The sequence below is a fragment of the Pempheris klunzingeri genome, chromosome 12, assembly GCF_042242105.1.
Source record: "Pempheris klunzingeri isolate RE-2024b chromosome 12, fPemKlu1.hap1, whole genome shotgun sequence".
NCBI classification, from domain to species: Eukaryota; Metazoa; Chordata; class Actinopteri; order Acropomatiformes; family Pempheridae; genus Pempheris; species Pempheris klunzingeri.
The window spans coordinates 342,501-357,079 of NC_092023.1; the positions used below are offsets into that span (position 1 = coordinate 342,501).

At 51.7% G+C, this 14,579-nt stretch overlaps 1 protein-coding gene across 1 annotated transcript in view; it reads left to right on the top strand.

The window, feature by feature from the left end:
* heatr5b (HEAT repeat containing 5B) overlaps positions 1-14,185 on the top strand; it is a 21,930-nt gene extending 7,745 nt beyond the window's left edge. Inside the window, exons 10-36 of the mRNA XM_070840563.1 lie at positions 1,287-1,537; positions 1,654-1,765; positions 1,861-2,013; positions 2,104-2,203; positions 2,294-2,403; positions 2,489-2,652; positions 2,820-2,995; positions 3,657-3,762; positions 3,843-4,033; positions 4,163-4,322; positions 4,730-4,919; positions 5,512-5,681; positions 5,766-5,904; positions 5,984-6,163; positions 6,881-7,132; positions 7,844-8,025; positions 8,114-8,182; positions 8,270-8,449; positions 8,538-8,778; positions 9,256-9,483; positions 9,696-9,823; positions 10,498-10,642; positions 10,729-11,001; positions 11,342-11,566; positions 11,956-12,107; positions 12,191-12,404; positions 13,291-14,185. Coding sequence (XP_070696664.1) covers positions 1,287-1,537; positions 1,654-1,765; positions 1,861-2,013; positions 2,104-2,203; positions 2,294-2,403; positions 2,489-2,652; positions 2,820-2,995; positions 3,657-3,762; positions 3,843-4,033; positions 4,163-4,322; positions 4,730-4,919; positions 5,512-5,681; positions 5,766-5,904; positions 5,984-6,163; positions 6,881-7,132; positions 7,844-8,025; positions 8,114-8,182; positions 8,270-8,449; positions 8,538-8,778; positions 9,256-9,483; positions 9,696-9,823; positions 10,498-10,642; positions 10,729-11,001; positions 11,342-11,566; positions 11,956-12,107; positions 12,191-12,404; positions 13,291-13,598 — 4,799 coding nt within the window. The 3' untranslated portion in view covers positions 13,599-14,185. The remainder of the gene's footprint in view (positions 1-1,286; positions 1,538-1,653; positions 1,766-1,860; positions 2,014-2,103; positions 2,204-2,293; positions 2,404-2,488; positions 2,653-2,819; positions 2,996-3,656; positions 3,763-3,842; positions 4,034-4,162; positions 4,323-4,729; positions 4,920-5,511; positions 5,682-5,765; positions 5,905-5,983; positions 6,164-6,880; positions 7,133-7,843; positions 8,026-8,113; positions 8,183-8,269; positions 8,450-8,537; positions 8,779-9,255; positions 9,484-9,695; positions 9,824-10,497; positions 10,643-10,728; positions 11,002-11,341; positions 11,567-11,955; positions 12,108-12,190; positions 12,405-13,290) is intronic.
* Positions 14,186-14,579: the final 394 nt, after the last annotated feature.

Here is a 14,579-nt window from a genome sequence, read left to right on the forward strand (position 1 = left end):
AAACACATTTAAAGCAGCAGAAGAAGAAACGCGGCCTGTTTGATCCCCTAGAGACACATTTAAAGCAGAAGAAGAAGAAACGCGGCCTGTTTGATCCCCTAGAGACACATTTAAAGCAGCAGAAGAAGAAGCGCGGCCTGTTTGATCCCGTTAGAGACACATTTAAAGCAGCAGAAGAAGAAGAAACGCGGCCTGTTCGATCCCGTTAGAGACACATTTAAAGCAGCAGAAGAAGAAGAAACGCGGCCTGTTTGATCCCGTTAGAAACACATTTAAAGCAGCAGAAGAAGAAACGCGGCCTGTTCGATCCCGTTAGAAACACATTTAAAGCAGCAGAAGAAGAAGAAACGCGGCCCGTTTGATCCTGTTAGAGACACATTTAAAGCAGCAGAAGAAGAAGAAGCGTGGCCTGTTTGATCCTGTTAGAAACACATTTAAAGCAGCAGAAGAAGAAACGCGGCCTGTTTGATCCCCTAGAGACACATTTAAAGCAGCAGAAGAAGAAACGTGGCCTGTTTGATCCTGTTAGAGACACATTTAAAGCAGCAGAAGAAGAAGAAGCGTGGCCTGTTTGATCCTGTTAGAAACACATTTAAAGCAGCAGAAGAAGAAACGCGGCCTGTTTGATCCCCTAGAGACACATTTAAAGCAGCAGAAGAAGAAACGCGGCCTGTTTGATCCCCTAGAGACACATTTAAAGCAGCAGAAGAAGAAGCGCGGCCTGTTTGATCCCGTTAGAGACACATTTAAAGCAGCAGAAGAAGAAGAAACGCGGCCTGTTCGATCCCGTTAGAGACACATTTAAAGCAGCAGAAGAAGAAGAAACGCGGCCTGTTCGATCCCGTTAGAAACACATTTAAAGCAGCAGAAGAAGAAACGCGGCCTGTTCGATCCCGTTAGAAACACATTTAAAGCAGCAGAAGAAGAAGAAACGCGGCCTGTTCGATCCCGTTAGAAACACATTTAAAGCAGCAGAAGAAGAAACGCAGCCTGTTCGATCCCGTTAGAAACACATTTAAAGCAGCAGAAGAAGAAGAAACGCGGCCCGTTTGACCCTGTTAGAAGCTCCAACAGTTTATTGACCAAACCAGCTAAATGTGAGCAGAAACACTGACCAGCAGGAGAAGCACTCCTGATTAGATTAGATTAGATTAAGCTGTGAGCAGGACAGAGTTAAACCGGACTACAGCCGGATCGCCACACACAGCTGAGCTCGGTGGGTTCGGGTTTTTGCTGTAAACTGGATTCATTCACAATTTAAAACGTACTCCACGTCTCCTTCCCAGGACTTCTTGAAACGGTGACCTCGGTGCTGCTGCACCCCAGCATGGCAGCTCGCTTGGCGGCCGCGTGGTGCTTGCGCTGTGTTGCCGTGGCGCTGCCCTATCAGCTGACCCCACTGCTGGACCGCTGTGCAGAGAGGATCAACAACCTGAAGAGCTCCCCTGAGGCTGTGAGCGGCTACAGCTTTGCCATGGCTGCTCTGCTGGGAGGCGTACACCAGTGTCCACTGGGCATCCCCCACTCCAAGGGAAAGGTGTGCAGCCCCTAATCTGACGGGTTCCTGCTTGTGTATCTGTTGGTTAGGTGTTGACCTTCTGTCCCAGACTGCATAGATTTAAAGACAGAGCTGTCTGTGTGCTTTGCTTGTAGTTAGTGGTGAGTATAGCTGAGGACCTCCTGCGGACGGCTGCTCAGAACAGTCGGCTGTCCCTGCAGCGTACGCAGGCTGGATGGCTGCTGCTGGGGGCCCTCATGACTCTGGGTGGGTCCCACACATCTCTCTCTTTATCTTTCAGCTTTGATTTGTCTCCCTCTCACTCACTGACAACGCTGCCATCACGTTGTTTTCATGCCCAGGTCCCTCCCTGGTGCGCTATCACCTTCCCAAGATGCTGCTGCTGTGGAGGAACGTGTTTCCTCGCTCCCAGAAGGAGCTGGAGGCAGAGAAGGCCAGAGGAGACTCCTTCACCTGGCAGGTGACCCTGGAGGGTCGAGCAGGAGCACTGTGTGGTGAGGAAACACACCTGCCCGCATGCGTGCACACACTCTGTAACGTTAGCAGACCCGTCTGACCAGCACTCGTGCTCCTCTCCTCTGTAGCCATGCGTAGCTTCGTGGCCCACTGCCCCGAGCTGCTCACAGAGGACGTGATCCGAAGACTGATGACGCCCATCGAGTGCGCCATGACCATGATGTCTCAGTGAGTGTGACGGTCTGTTGACTGTGAAGACGGAGAGATGTTCTGTCTCCTCCTTTTCTTCTTATATTTCTACTGTTTCCTCTGTTTCAGTGTCCCTGCCATCATTAAGGTCCACGGTGCTCACCTGAAGGCCAGTGCAGCGATGGTGAGGCTCAGGCTGTACGACATCCTGGCTCTGCTGCCCCCCAAGACCTACGAAGGTACTGCAGTCACTCCTCCGTTTTCTCCAAGCACATTCAGAACATTTTTGGAAGCTGTTTTAAAAGCAGTATTGCTCCCGTGCAGGCAGCTTCAATGCCCTCCTGAGGGAACTCGTGGCAGAGTTCACTCTGACCGACAACTCAGCCAACACCACCACCTCCCTGCTGCGCTCGCTCTGTCACTATGACGACAGTGTGCTCATGGGCTCCTGGTTACAGGAGACTGATCACAAGTCCATCGAGGATCAGGTGAGTAAAATCACCAGTGAAGAAGAATCCGTAACATAACACCACTATACACTTGTTTTAAGAATAAATGTGCTTCGTTTGAATTCTCATCATCTTTTGTATTTTCATAAATATCAATAACTTCCCAAACTGAACATCGTCCATGTTGTGCGATCGCTCCCAAACAGCTGCAGCCCAACAGTGCGTCTGGCAGCGGTGCTCTGGAGCACGACCCCTCCTCCATCTACCTGCGTGTCCCCGCAGGCGAGGCCATCCCAGGGCCCCTCCCGCTGGGTGTGTCCGTCATCGACGCCTCTGTGGCTCTTTTCGGTGTGGTTTTCCCCCACGTTTCCTTCAAACACAGGTGAGAGGTTTTGAACTGAAGCTCTTCCGTCCAATCCAACTTTATTTCTAAAGCACATTGAAAAGCAGCAGCAGGCGACCCGAAGTGCTGCACAGTCAGAACATCAGACAGCAGCAGAAACACCAGATGTTGAACAGAAGACAGGAGGACAAAACGGTAAAGAGGAATAAAGATGTGTCTGCCTAACATGCAGAGGACACTGTTCCAGAGTTTAGGGCCCATGACCCCCCCAAGCTAGGGGCGACACTGAGGGCGTCACTGAGGGCGACACTGAGGGCGTCACTGAGGGCGTCACTGAGGGCGACACTGAGGGCGACACTGAGGGCGTCACTGAGGGCGACACTGAGGGCGTCACTGAGGGCGACACTGAGGGCGTCACTGAGGGCGTCACTGAGGGCGTCACTGAGGGCGTCACTGAGGGCGACACTGAGGGCGACACTGAGGGCGTCACTGAGGGCGTCACTGAGGGCGACACTGAGGGCGACACTGAGGGCGTCACTGAGGGCGACACTGAGGGCGACACTGAGGGCGTCACTGAGGGCGTCACTGAGGGCGTCACTGAGGGCGACACTGAGGGCGACACTGAGGGCGACACTGAGGGCGACACTGAGGGCGTCACAGGGTTTATAACAGATTCTCTCCGCCTTCGTTTGTGATTCAGGCTGCAGATGCTCGACCACTTTGCGGAGTGTATAAAGCAGGCGAAAGGAGTTCGCCAGCAGGCGGTGCAGCTGAACATCTTCACTGCCGTGCTCAGTGCCCTGAAGGTGAGAGCGCTCACCTCACATTCATCATGTGTCATTGTTCGGGCACAGAGTGACAAATGATGTCTCCTTCGTTCCTGAAGGGTTTGGCTGAGAACAAGAGCACTCTGGGACCGGAGGAGGTGCGTAAGTCGGCCCTGGCGCTGGTGATGGGAGCGCTGGACAATCCCAACCCCATCCTGCGCTGTGCCGCTGGGGAGGCGCTGGGCAGGATGGCCCAGGTGGTGGGAGAGGCCACGTTTATCGCCAGGATGGCACAGACGAGCTTTGACAAGTGAGCTTCTGTGCTTGGTCAACACATTTAATAGTTCAGTCTTTGATTAATCCTGAGCTGAATCTGTCTCACCTGTCCGTCCTCGGCTTCAGTCATGTGATGCATATCTTTGTCATCTCTCTGGTCCAGGCTGAAGTCGGCCCGTGATGTCGTATCGAGGACGGGCCATTCTCTGGCTCTCGGCTGTCTGCATCGATATGTCGGAGGAATCGGCTCAGGCCAGCACTTAAAGACCAGCGTCAGCATCCTGCTGGCTCTGGCCCAGGACGGGTCCTCTCACGAGGTTCAGGTACAGCGAATCAGTCCGAGGATCAGCTGTTAACATTTAGTCATCGGAGGGTTGGAGGGATGTCTGTTCTGTGGCAGGTCTTAAAATGTCTTACTTTCAGTTTTAAACATTTATTTATTGAATGCTTTAGCATTATATCAGATGTATTTTTTACTCAACCAGTTCTTGTTATTTTGCTGGATCATTTTCTACTGACAGCATGTGTATTTACTCAGAACACTTTCTCATGTAATGTTTATTTTTATTGCCTTCAGTGTGATTGGCTGTGTTGTTAAAGGTCTTAAGAAGCCTTGAATTTAAGCTCCTGGTTCATAGTTTGATTTACGTGACCACGCATTTGTTTTTTCTGCTGCATTTCTGCGTCACACGTTACTGATTCTCGTGTTCTCCATGCTGTTCTTTTCCAGACGTGGGCTCTTCACTCTCTGGCCCTCATTGTGGATTCGAGTGGTCCCATGTACCGAGGCTACGTGGAGCCGACGCTGTCCCTGGTGCTCACCCTGCTCCTCACGGTGCCCCCCTCCCACACAGAGGTGCACCAGTGTTTGGGCCGCTGCCTGGGGGCGCTCATCACCACCGTGGGACCAGAGTTACAGGGTAACAAAATCTCAACCTTCCTTATATTGACTGTAGAGGCTAAATCCCACTGGGAGCGCCTATGTCAGGGCCGCCACAGGTGATGGTGTCGCTCCAGTTCAGCTCTGCTAAAAATATGTGTCTGATCCTGTTAGAAACACATTTAAAGCAGCAGAAGAAGAAACGCAGCCTGTCTGATCCTGTTAGAAACACATTTAAAGCAGCAGAAGAAGAAACGCAGCCTGTCTGATCCTGTTAGAAACACATTTAAAGCAGCAGAAGAAGAAGAAGCTCAGTTTAATGACCAAACCAGCTAAATGTGAGCAGAAACACTGATCAGCAGGAGAAACTCTCCTGATGGGAGGTGAAGAAACATGGAGGATGGCGTTAAACCGGATCACAGTCGTAACGCCACACAGACGAGCCCGGGGGGGGGTTCGGGGTCACTTCTTTAAAAGCTGTGTGAATGTGATGAAGGCCAGCAGGTGGCAGAGTGATCACCTTTAAGCCACCAGTGTGTCCTGAAGCAGACTCGAGGTCTTCCGGCGTCCACTGAAACTGCTAAAAATGTTGTTTCTGTGTGTCTCTTTATTGGCGTCTTTGGGTTTAACAGGAAATGGAGCCACTATCTCCACCATCCGCTCCTCCTGCCTGGTCGGCTGTGCTATAATGCAGGACCACTCCGACTCCCTGGTGCAGGCAGCGGCCATCTCGTGTCTGCAGCAGCTGCACATGTTTGCTCCTCGCCACGTCAACCTGTCCAGCCTGGTGCCCTGTCTCTGTGTAAGGCGCCATGTTTCACAGTGCTACCGCGGTACTCTTTACAGCTTGATCCTAATTTCCTACTGTTCTGTGGGGTCCCTGCAGGTGCACCTGTGCAGCTCTCACCTGCTGCTGCGGCGCGCTGCCGTGGCCTGTTTGAGACAGCTCGCTCAGAGGGAGGCTGCCGAGGTGTGTGAGTATGCCATGAGCCTGGCGAAGAGAGCAGGAGACAGCGCTACGATCAGTGAGTCCACATCCTCACATGCTCTTCCTTTAACAGTCGTCAGTGAGACTCTCAGCATGTGACTTTGCCCCCGGTGTAGATCTGAACATCACTGAGACGGGTCTGGAGGGGGTTCTGTTTGGCATGCTGGACCGGGAGACGGACAGGAAGCTGTGCTCTGATATCCACGACACCCTGGGCCACATGCTGTCGTCTCTGGCTGTGGAAAAGCTTTCTCATTGGCTGAAACTCTGCAAGGATGTCCTGGCAGCAACCACAGGTAAATCATGTGACACAGGCTGGAGCACAAAACAAACCTCTGTCACCGGTGAGCTCCGAGCCTCACAACGCCGTCAGCAGGGGTGAGTCGGTATTTTAAAGTGACCCCTAAATCCCAGCGTTTTGTGGCGTTGGTCCAGTTTTACTGCGTCCTCAGTGCGGCTTCAAATCCCACTGGAAGCGTTTCAGGAGAGAGCGAGCGGCCGCCACGGCGCTCAGGGTGGGATTTAACCTTTAGTCGACCTCAGTCAGGACTCGAGCCCGAACCCTCCACAGCACAGACCCAACAGCAGAAGCATCTAGTAGAGAACGGCACACAATCAAACAGCACGACAGACGGAGTTCAGTGCGACAAAATATGTTAATAGTTCTGATTCCTTCTAGTAAACTCCAAAAGTCCAGTCAGTATTTTCCACCCAAAGCAAAATGTTATTCTTCCCAGTTCAGATCAGTTCAAAAGCAAAACGGGAGGAAGGGAGAGAAACGAATAAGGGAGCCAAAGTCTTTTTCCAGGGGGGGCACAGGTCCTAAAAAACTAATAAAAGGCCTTAAAAAAGGTCATCAACATTTATTTGTTGAATGTTGTCAGCATCGTCTAAAGTTCACGAGAACAACAAGAACAAGTTTACATCCTGCGAATTTCCTCCTGTCTAACAAACCTGAATACCTGTTACCTGTAAACGGCCGCTGTCATTAACGTGTCCGTGGCCTCTTTCAGACGTGGGAGGAGCCGTTGTGTTCGAGGTGGAAAAGGATGAGGAAGACTCTGAGAAAAAAGACGAGATGGACGACGACACCATGTTCACAGGACTGGGCGAAGACGACAAGTCCAAGCCCTCCGTGGCGCCGCGCTGGGTGACACGAGTCTTCGCCGCAGACTGCTTGTGCCGCATCATTCTGCTGTGTGAGAACGACAAAGCGCACTTTGACCTGGCAGCCGCCCGCTCGGCACAGGCCAAGAACCCCAAAGGTAGCGTCCATGCAGGGATCGCTGTTTATGTGCTTTCTTTTCATTTTATACTTTATTTTTTAAAGAAGCGCAGGATTAACCAGCTTTCTTGCTGGCTAATGATAATATCTTTAATAGATGTTTGTCTGAGAAAGACCAGGGGATTCCTTCACCAAAAATGTTCTGTATCGCTCTGATTATCTGGCACCAGTATGGATGAACTACTGGGCAGCTCCAGATTATATGGAAATGCTCCAACACAGTCATTCATGTGGCTTTATGTGAAGATGGAGCAAAGCTAGAGACGAGGCCGCAGAAGTGGGAGAGATTTTTCTCTCACTGTGATAAATAGAACAGCCAGTTTTTATATGAACTCCTCTGAGATGAGGAAGTGCTCTACAGAATAGACAGTGAAGAGGGAAGCAGCTGAGCTCACTGTAGGGACCGAGTGGATGGCTGCTCTGCATGTCTGTGCGTCCAGCTAATCCTTTGAAAGGTGCACTTTAGCTGAAACTCAATTAAATCTCTGCCTCGAGGGCGATATCCGGTTTCTTTTTCTGCAGTGTTCTCCTGCTTTATTTGATAGTAGAGACAGACAGAGAAAATGGGGGGGGGCGGCGGCGGCGTGCATGTGGTACGTGCTCTACGAAGTGAGCTAACAGGTCGCCAAGATCCAGTTTTTAGCCTCCTCACACACTCCTTGTTGTTTGTCCTCCATCTCCGTCCGTCCAGGAGATCAGCTGGTGCTCCATCTGTCCGACCTGATCCGCATGGCCTTCATGGCGGCCACAGACCACAGTAACCAGCTGAGGATGGCCGGCCTGCAGGCCCTGGAGGACATCATTAAAAAGTTTGCTTCCGTACCAGAGCCTGAGTTCCCGGGACACGTCATCCTGGAGCAGTACCAGGCCAACGTGAGTCAGAGACACGCTGGATTAGTCCAACAGTAGTGACACAGCAAAACAGGAACGCTGACTTTGTATCAATCGTTCTTGCTTTTAGGTTGGAGCTGCCCTCAGACCTGCGTTTTCACCTGATACCCCGTCTGATATAACAGCTAAGGCTTGCCAGGTACGACCCCCCCCCACTTTAATGGCTAATCGACCTGAGCGCTCCGGTTTGTAATGAAGGTTTCTTACCTCCTCTGTGTGAATACAGGTGTGCAGTACGTGGATCGGTAGCGGCGTAGTCAGCGACCTCAACGACCTGCGGCGAGTCCACAACCTGCTTGTGTCGTCGCTGGACAAGGTGCAGGCTGGGAAAGGCTCATCCAGTCAGCTGTACAGCGAGAGTGCCACCACGATGGAGAAGCTGGCCGTGCTGAAGGCGTGGGCCGAGGTGAGACTGCAGACCGCCGTCATTTCTGACCCCGTGAACGATGTACGAACTCAGTGTGGCTCTGCACACCCCGGCTGTCCCCTCTCAGGTGTACGTGGTAGCCATGAAGATCAAGAAGGAGGCCGAGTCCAAGCCCGCCAAACCGGTCCGCAGTGGAGACGACGAGGAAGAGGAGGATGACCTGGGCGCCAGCGTGCTTCCTCCTGACAGCCTCATCATTTTGGTGCAGCCAGAGCTGCCGGCGCTGAGCCGCCTGTGGCTGGCCATGCTGAGAGACTACGCTCTGCTCACTCTGCCTGCTGAGTTCTCCAGTCAGCTGCCCCCTGACGGTACACCACCAAGAGCTACTCTAGGAGGCAGTGGCAGTTAATGGGAAAACATCCCCTTTAACGGAGAAAAACTCTCCTTTAACAGGAAGAAACTCCTCTCTACCATGAATCTCATCAAGTATTTTCCAGTGGTTACAGCCCTTCACATGCATGGCCCTTTAAAAAATTTCTTCTCCATTCATTACCGAACTGAATTTAAATGTGATTTGGACGTTTTTTGATCAAATGCCAACAAAATCATCTCCTAACATTCCGTCAAATAGCAGCTTTGATGGAATGAGACTTCCAGCACTGCGGGTCCTTAAAAAGTATTAACATGTCTTAAATGTTCTTTTACTGAATATTTCAGATGGCCTAAACGTAAATACACACTTTAGGAGCATCCAGTTGACTTAATATGGTGCATTTGGAAAGAATTCAATCACATTTTAAAGTAAAATGGTCGAACAGGTCCCAGTGTTGTGTGTCTGTGTCCAGGTGGAGCGTTTTACACTCCGGAGACTATAGACACAGCGAGGCTCCACTACCGCAGCTCGTGGGCCCCTGTCCTGCACGCTGTGGCCCTGTGGCTGAGCAGCACTGGGTTCGGAGCCGCTGAAGACAAAGAGGAGGTCGCCTCCAAGGCTCCTGCTCTCCCTCAGGGACCCTCCCCCACTACAAAGAGCTTTGAGGAGTCAGTCAAAGACAGGATGCACCTAATGTTGGGTAAGGAGATGCAGATGACTTGTGGTGTTTAGTGTTCACGTCTCTGAACACATTGATAAGAAACCTGCACTAATGTACCATCATGTCTTTGTGACCGATGGTCTCCGTGGTGACGGCTGGTTGTGTGGCTCACCGCCGTGGATCCAGGGAGGGAGGCGGTGGATAGAAAAGGAGACAAGCACCTAAGTGCATTTCTGTGTTCTGTCTCTCAGGTGTCAGTATAGAGTTTCTGTGCTTCCCCCGGCCTGAGGAGCCCATCGAACATGTGATGTCCTGTCTGCAGGCGCTGTGCACTCTGCTGGAGTCTCCATGTGCTAAGACCCATATCGCAGAGGACCAGGTAAAGACACGTCAGAGAGCAGGAAATGGTATTATGGTGGAAAAACTGCACCACCGTCTGGATTTAAACTAAACAGCCAATTAAATGATGGTATTTCTGTTATTTGTCAACAGAAAGTCACATAAACCACAAACCGTCCAGTCAGAAACAGGATTTAATGCCTCGCAGTCGCTACTTCAGTGTGATATATTTACTAGAGACTGACCAGCACCTTGGTGCAAACATCTGGTACACACAACAGGGTCATGTGATGTTTACTGACTTTACGAGGTGACAGGTATCGCTCCAGGTCTCACACTGGGTAGACTGTGTCCTACAAATGGGACAGGCCTGTCCTCCGTCCAGAAGTGAGGACTTGAGAGGATCCAGCTCCTTAAGCTAGCTCACAGCATGTGTCTGTTTGCTGTCTGGAGCCACATGCTAGTGTTTGTGTGGGCAACATGCAACATGAAAGTTATCTGAAGAGGCTTTCACTGGAATTGAAACTGTGCATGATTCAATCAATCATTATGATCATAAGGAACATTATCTGGATACTTTTTTATAAAAGACCAGGTCAGACTTAAATAAAGAGAGATTAATTCAAAATTAAAGATTCAAGCATCCACACAATCACGAACTAGGAGAAAGAAAAACTCCCCTCTAACAGGAAGAAACTGTTGTTTGTGTCGTAGCTGCTGGCAGTGGAGCTCCTGAACGTGCTCCACAGGCTGCTGTTGACCCGGGACCCTCCTGCTGTACAGCTGCAGGTCACTGCTGTCGTGCAGGAGACCATCAGGGCTGCACAGGACCACCTGCAGCGGCAGAGGACCAGCACAGGTCAGCAACTACTCCGCCTGTACTAATGATGAAGCTGGTTCAGTCTTGTGGCTGCGTGAGTGATCCAGGCCTGTTTTTCTGCTCAGGCAAAGAGGAAGAGGGCGAGAAAGACTCTGAGCCCAACCGAGGGGAGGGAGGAGACACGGGGGAGCTCATCCCTGGCAAGTCCCTGGTGTTTGCAGCCATGGAGCTGCTGGTGTTCATCCTGGTTCGCCACTTACCGCAGCTCAACACACGTGTGAAGGAGTCACCCAGCCACGCGTCACTCAGGCCTCAGCGTCTGTCTGAAGAGAGTGCACGCCTGGTGGCGAACACGGTCTCCATCCTGGCAGAGCTGCCCTCGCTCTGCTCTCCTGCAGGTGAGCCTGCAGCCACACACTCATGTTACGGTGTTTCCACCAAATGTCAAGCAAATTTTGCCCACAAGCAATTACACACCAGATGAGACGGACAAGCTCCGGTTTCCCACTTTCCGGCTTCAGTGAACGTGTCATGGAGGGGAATCTCAGCTCTGATTGGCTGCGCGAGGTGAATATTAGCTTCCTGTTAGGTGGAAACACAGCGGTGTAGCCTGCTCGGTCTGTCCTGTCCAGGCTTGATGATGATGATGATGAGCTGAGGTGTTGACACGCTGTGTGTCTGTCAGGTGGGGTCATTATTAGCTTAGCGTGCTGCTGAAGTGACTCTTCACCTTTACAGGAAGTATGACCATCCTGCCCACGGTGCTCTTCCTGCTAACGGGCGTGCTGAGGGAAACGGCGGTGAAGACGGCCGACGGCTCGGTGCCCGTCGCCGTGTCCGCGGCGCTGCAGGGCATCAAGACCGTCATCACCTCCCCACCGAGCCGAGGGGGGAGCACACACACACAGTGGAGAGGCCTGGTCAGGAGCAGCCTGGCATCGGTACTGGAGCACACACAGCCAGGTAAGAACACACACACACACACACACACACACACACAGCCAGGTAAGAACACACACACACACACACACACACACACACACACACACAGCCAGGTAAGAACACACACACACACACACACACACACAGCCAGGTAAGAACACACACACACACACACACACACACACACACACACAGCCAGGTAAGAACACACACACACACACACACACACACACACACACAGCCAGGTAAGAACACACACACACACACACACACACACACACACACACAGCCAGGTAAGAACACACACACACACACACACACACACACACACACACACAGCCAGGTAAGAAAGCACACACTGGTCACACTTACCCCCCCTCCTTTACCCCCCTCCCTTCCCGTCCGTCCAGATGCGTCCAGGCCGGAGGTCGATGAGGTCAGCATGCTGACCGCCATCACGCTCTTCCTGCTGTCGGCGAGCAGCGAGCTCGTAGGGGTGACGGCGCTGCAGACGGGCTGCATGGAGCGCTTCAGGAACGCCCTGAACTCCAGCGACCCCTGGGTAAGCCCCGCCCACCACCCTTGGCGTGACGGCCGTCCAGGTGGCGGTGCGTCAGCTGACTGACCTCCTCCTCTCTGGCTCAGGTGCAGGCGCGGTGCTACCAGCTGCTGCTGTCGGTGTTCCAGCACTCCAGCCGCGCCCTGTCCACGCCGTACATCCACGCTCTGGCGCCGCTCTTGGTGGAGAAGTTGAGGGCGGCCGAGCGCCGTCGACCGGCGACGGCTGCAGAGCTGCAGGCCGTGCAGGAGGGCGTCCGGGTCCTGGAGAACCTGGTCGGTATGGGCGAGGAGCAGAACCGTGAGTACGCCACCATCGGTATCTGTTCACCAAGAGTGTGAACACACACGAGGACTCAGTTTCCTGACGGAGACGAGAACAAAGAACAGAAACATTTAACAGAAACATTTCAGCTGCACAGAGTGCGTAAGCAGAACATGTGTGGAAGAGTAGGACTGAAAAGACTATTCATGAGGTAGATGATGGACAGGAAGTGGATGTGCACAGTATAAAAGGTGGCAGGGTCACCCTGGACTGATCAGCCAATCACAGGGCCGACACACAGAGACAGACAACCAGGTAACCTGCAGGTGTGTAACTGTGGGAGGAAGCCAGAGAACCAGAGAGAATCCACACAAACAGGAGGAGAACATGAGAACATTAGCTTTGAGCCCAGCATAACATTAGTTCTCTGGTTAGCTTAACATTAGCTTTGTGGCTAGCATAACGTTAGCTTTGAGCCCAGCATAACATTAGTTCTCTGGTTAGCTTAACATTAGCTTTGTGGCTACCAGGTGAGCCACAGGGATCTATGAGCTGAGGGACTAGATTGTTTCCACAGCGTATCTATGATCCGTCCTATTTGCTGGAGCAGTGAACAACGTTTCCATTACATAAGAACCTGATGGGATGGTGATGACTGTTCCAGGTGTTAGACGGACCCTCAGGTGTTACTGGGGAAACTGGGAAAAACTGTTTGGTTTCTGGCTGCAAACACGTGAAAATATGAATGAATGGTCCCAGCAATTAACAGAAAACTGAGCACTGCGTTGGGCGGTTCCCTCTGCGGAGTACAAAGTTAATGCTGTGGTTCCTCTGATTCGGCCGGCGTTCGGTGCTCTTTGACTCTCCCGGCTCTTCCTCTGATCATCTCCTTACTGCCTCTGTGTCTCCATGTGTTGAGCAGGGGTGCAGCTGCTGGCTCTCCTCGTCCCGACCCTCGTCTCCTACCTTCTGGATGAAAACGCCATCTCCTCTGCGCCCCAGGCCTCCAGAGGACTGCACGACTTCGCCCTGCAGAACCTAATGCGGATCGGCCCCCTCTACCCGGCAGCCTTCAAGACTGTAATCGGAGCAGCGCCGGAGCTCAAAGTCCGTCTGGAATCTGCCGTTCGGGCCAACCAGGCCAGCAGCAAAGCCAAAGCTGCAGCCAGACAGGCTCAGCCGGCCGTGCAGGCGGCGCCGACCATCAAACTCAAGACGAGCTTCTTCTGAGCGCTCGCTAAGCCTCCTTTACCGGCGTCTCTTTGGGTTGGGTTTCATGCTCCGCTTTATTAAATGTATTTATTTATTCTACATCGTGTAAATATCCTCTGAATGTTTAAGGACACTGGTGGTGTGAATGTGTGGTTTCCCCACTGAACGCACTCGTCTAAAGGGACACAGGTCACATCTTTGTTTTTCTTTTCCTGATCTGTCCGATCATCTTTATTTTAAGGTCTGCTGATTCCTTCTGATTGGTGTTTGTTTTCTTCTTCCAAAGGTGTTTCTCTCTGGTTTAAACATTCCCACCACATGTTCCTAAACACAACACACAATTTACGTTTGATTATTTTATTGGAAGCCTTTGAATATGACCAGTGGTTTTTAGACTCTGATTGTAATTCTCAGAGGCGCTGAGTTGGTCTGGTGATAAACGGGAAACGTGCTGCTGCACATCACACAGACTGTCGTATTGATTACTGATTTTCTGTCTGCGGCTCCATGAACAGCTGAGCTCAGCTTCGTCAGAACTGACAGGACATGTTGATGAGATTCCAGCTTCTTTTGTTTGAAATGTCAATAAAGTTGTTTTGACTCAACTGTCCTGGTGCCTGGTCAGCTTCAGACAGGACCCTCCTCTGATTGGTCCAGTTCAGTCAGGACCCTCCTCTGATTGGTCCAGTTCAGTCAGAGGACGCTTCTTTATACAGACTGATACCGACCAATCAGAGGACGCTTCTTTATAGACTGATACCGACCAATCAGAGGACGCTTCTTTACACAGACTGATACCGACCAATCAGAGGACGCTTCTTTACACAGACTGATACCGACCAATCAGAGGACGCTTCTTTACACAGACTGATACCGACCAATCAGAGGACGCTTCTTTATAGACTGATACCGACCAATCAGAGGACGCTTCTTTACACAGACTGATACCGACCAATCAGAGGACGCTTGTTTATAGACTGATACCGACCAATCAGAGGA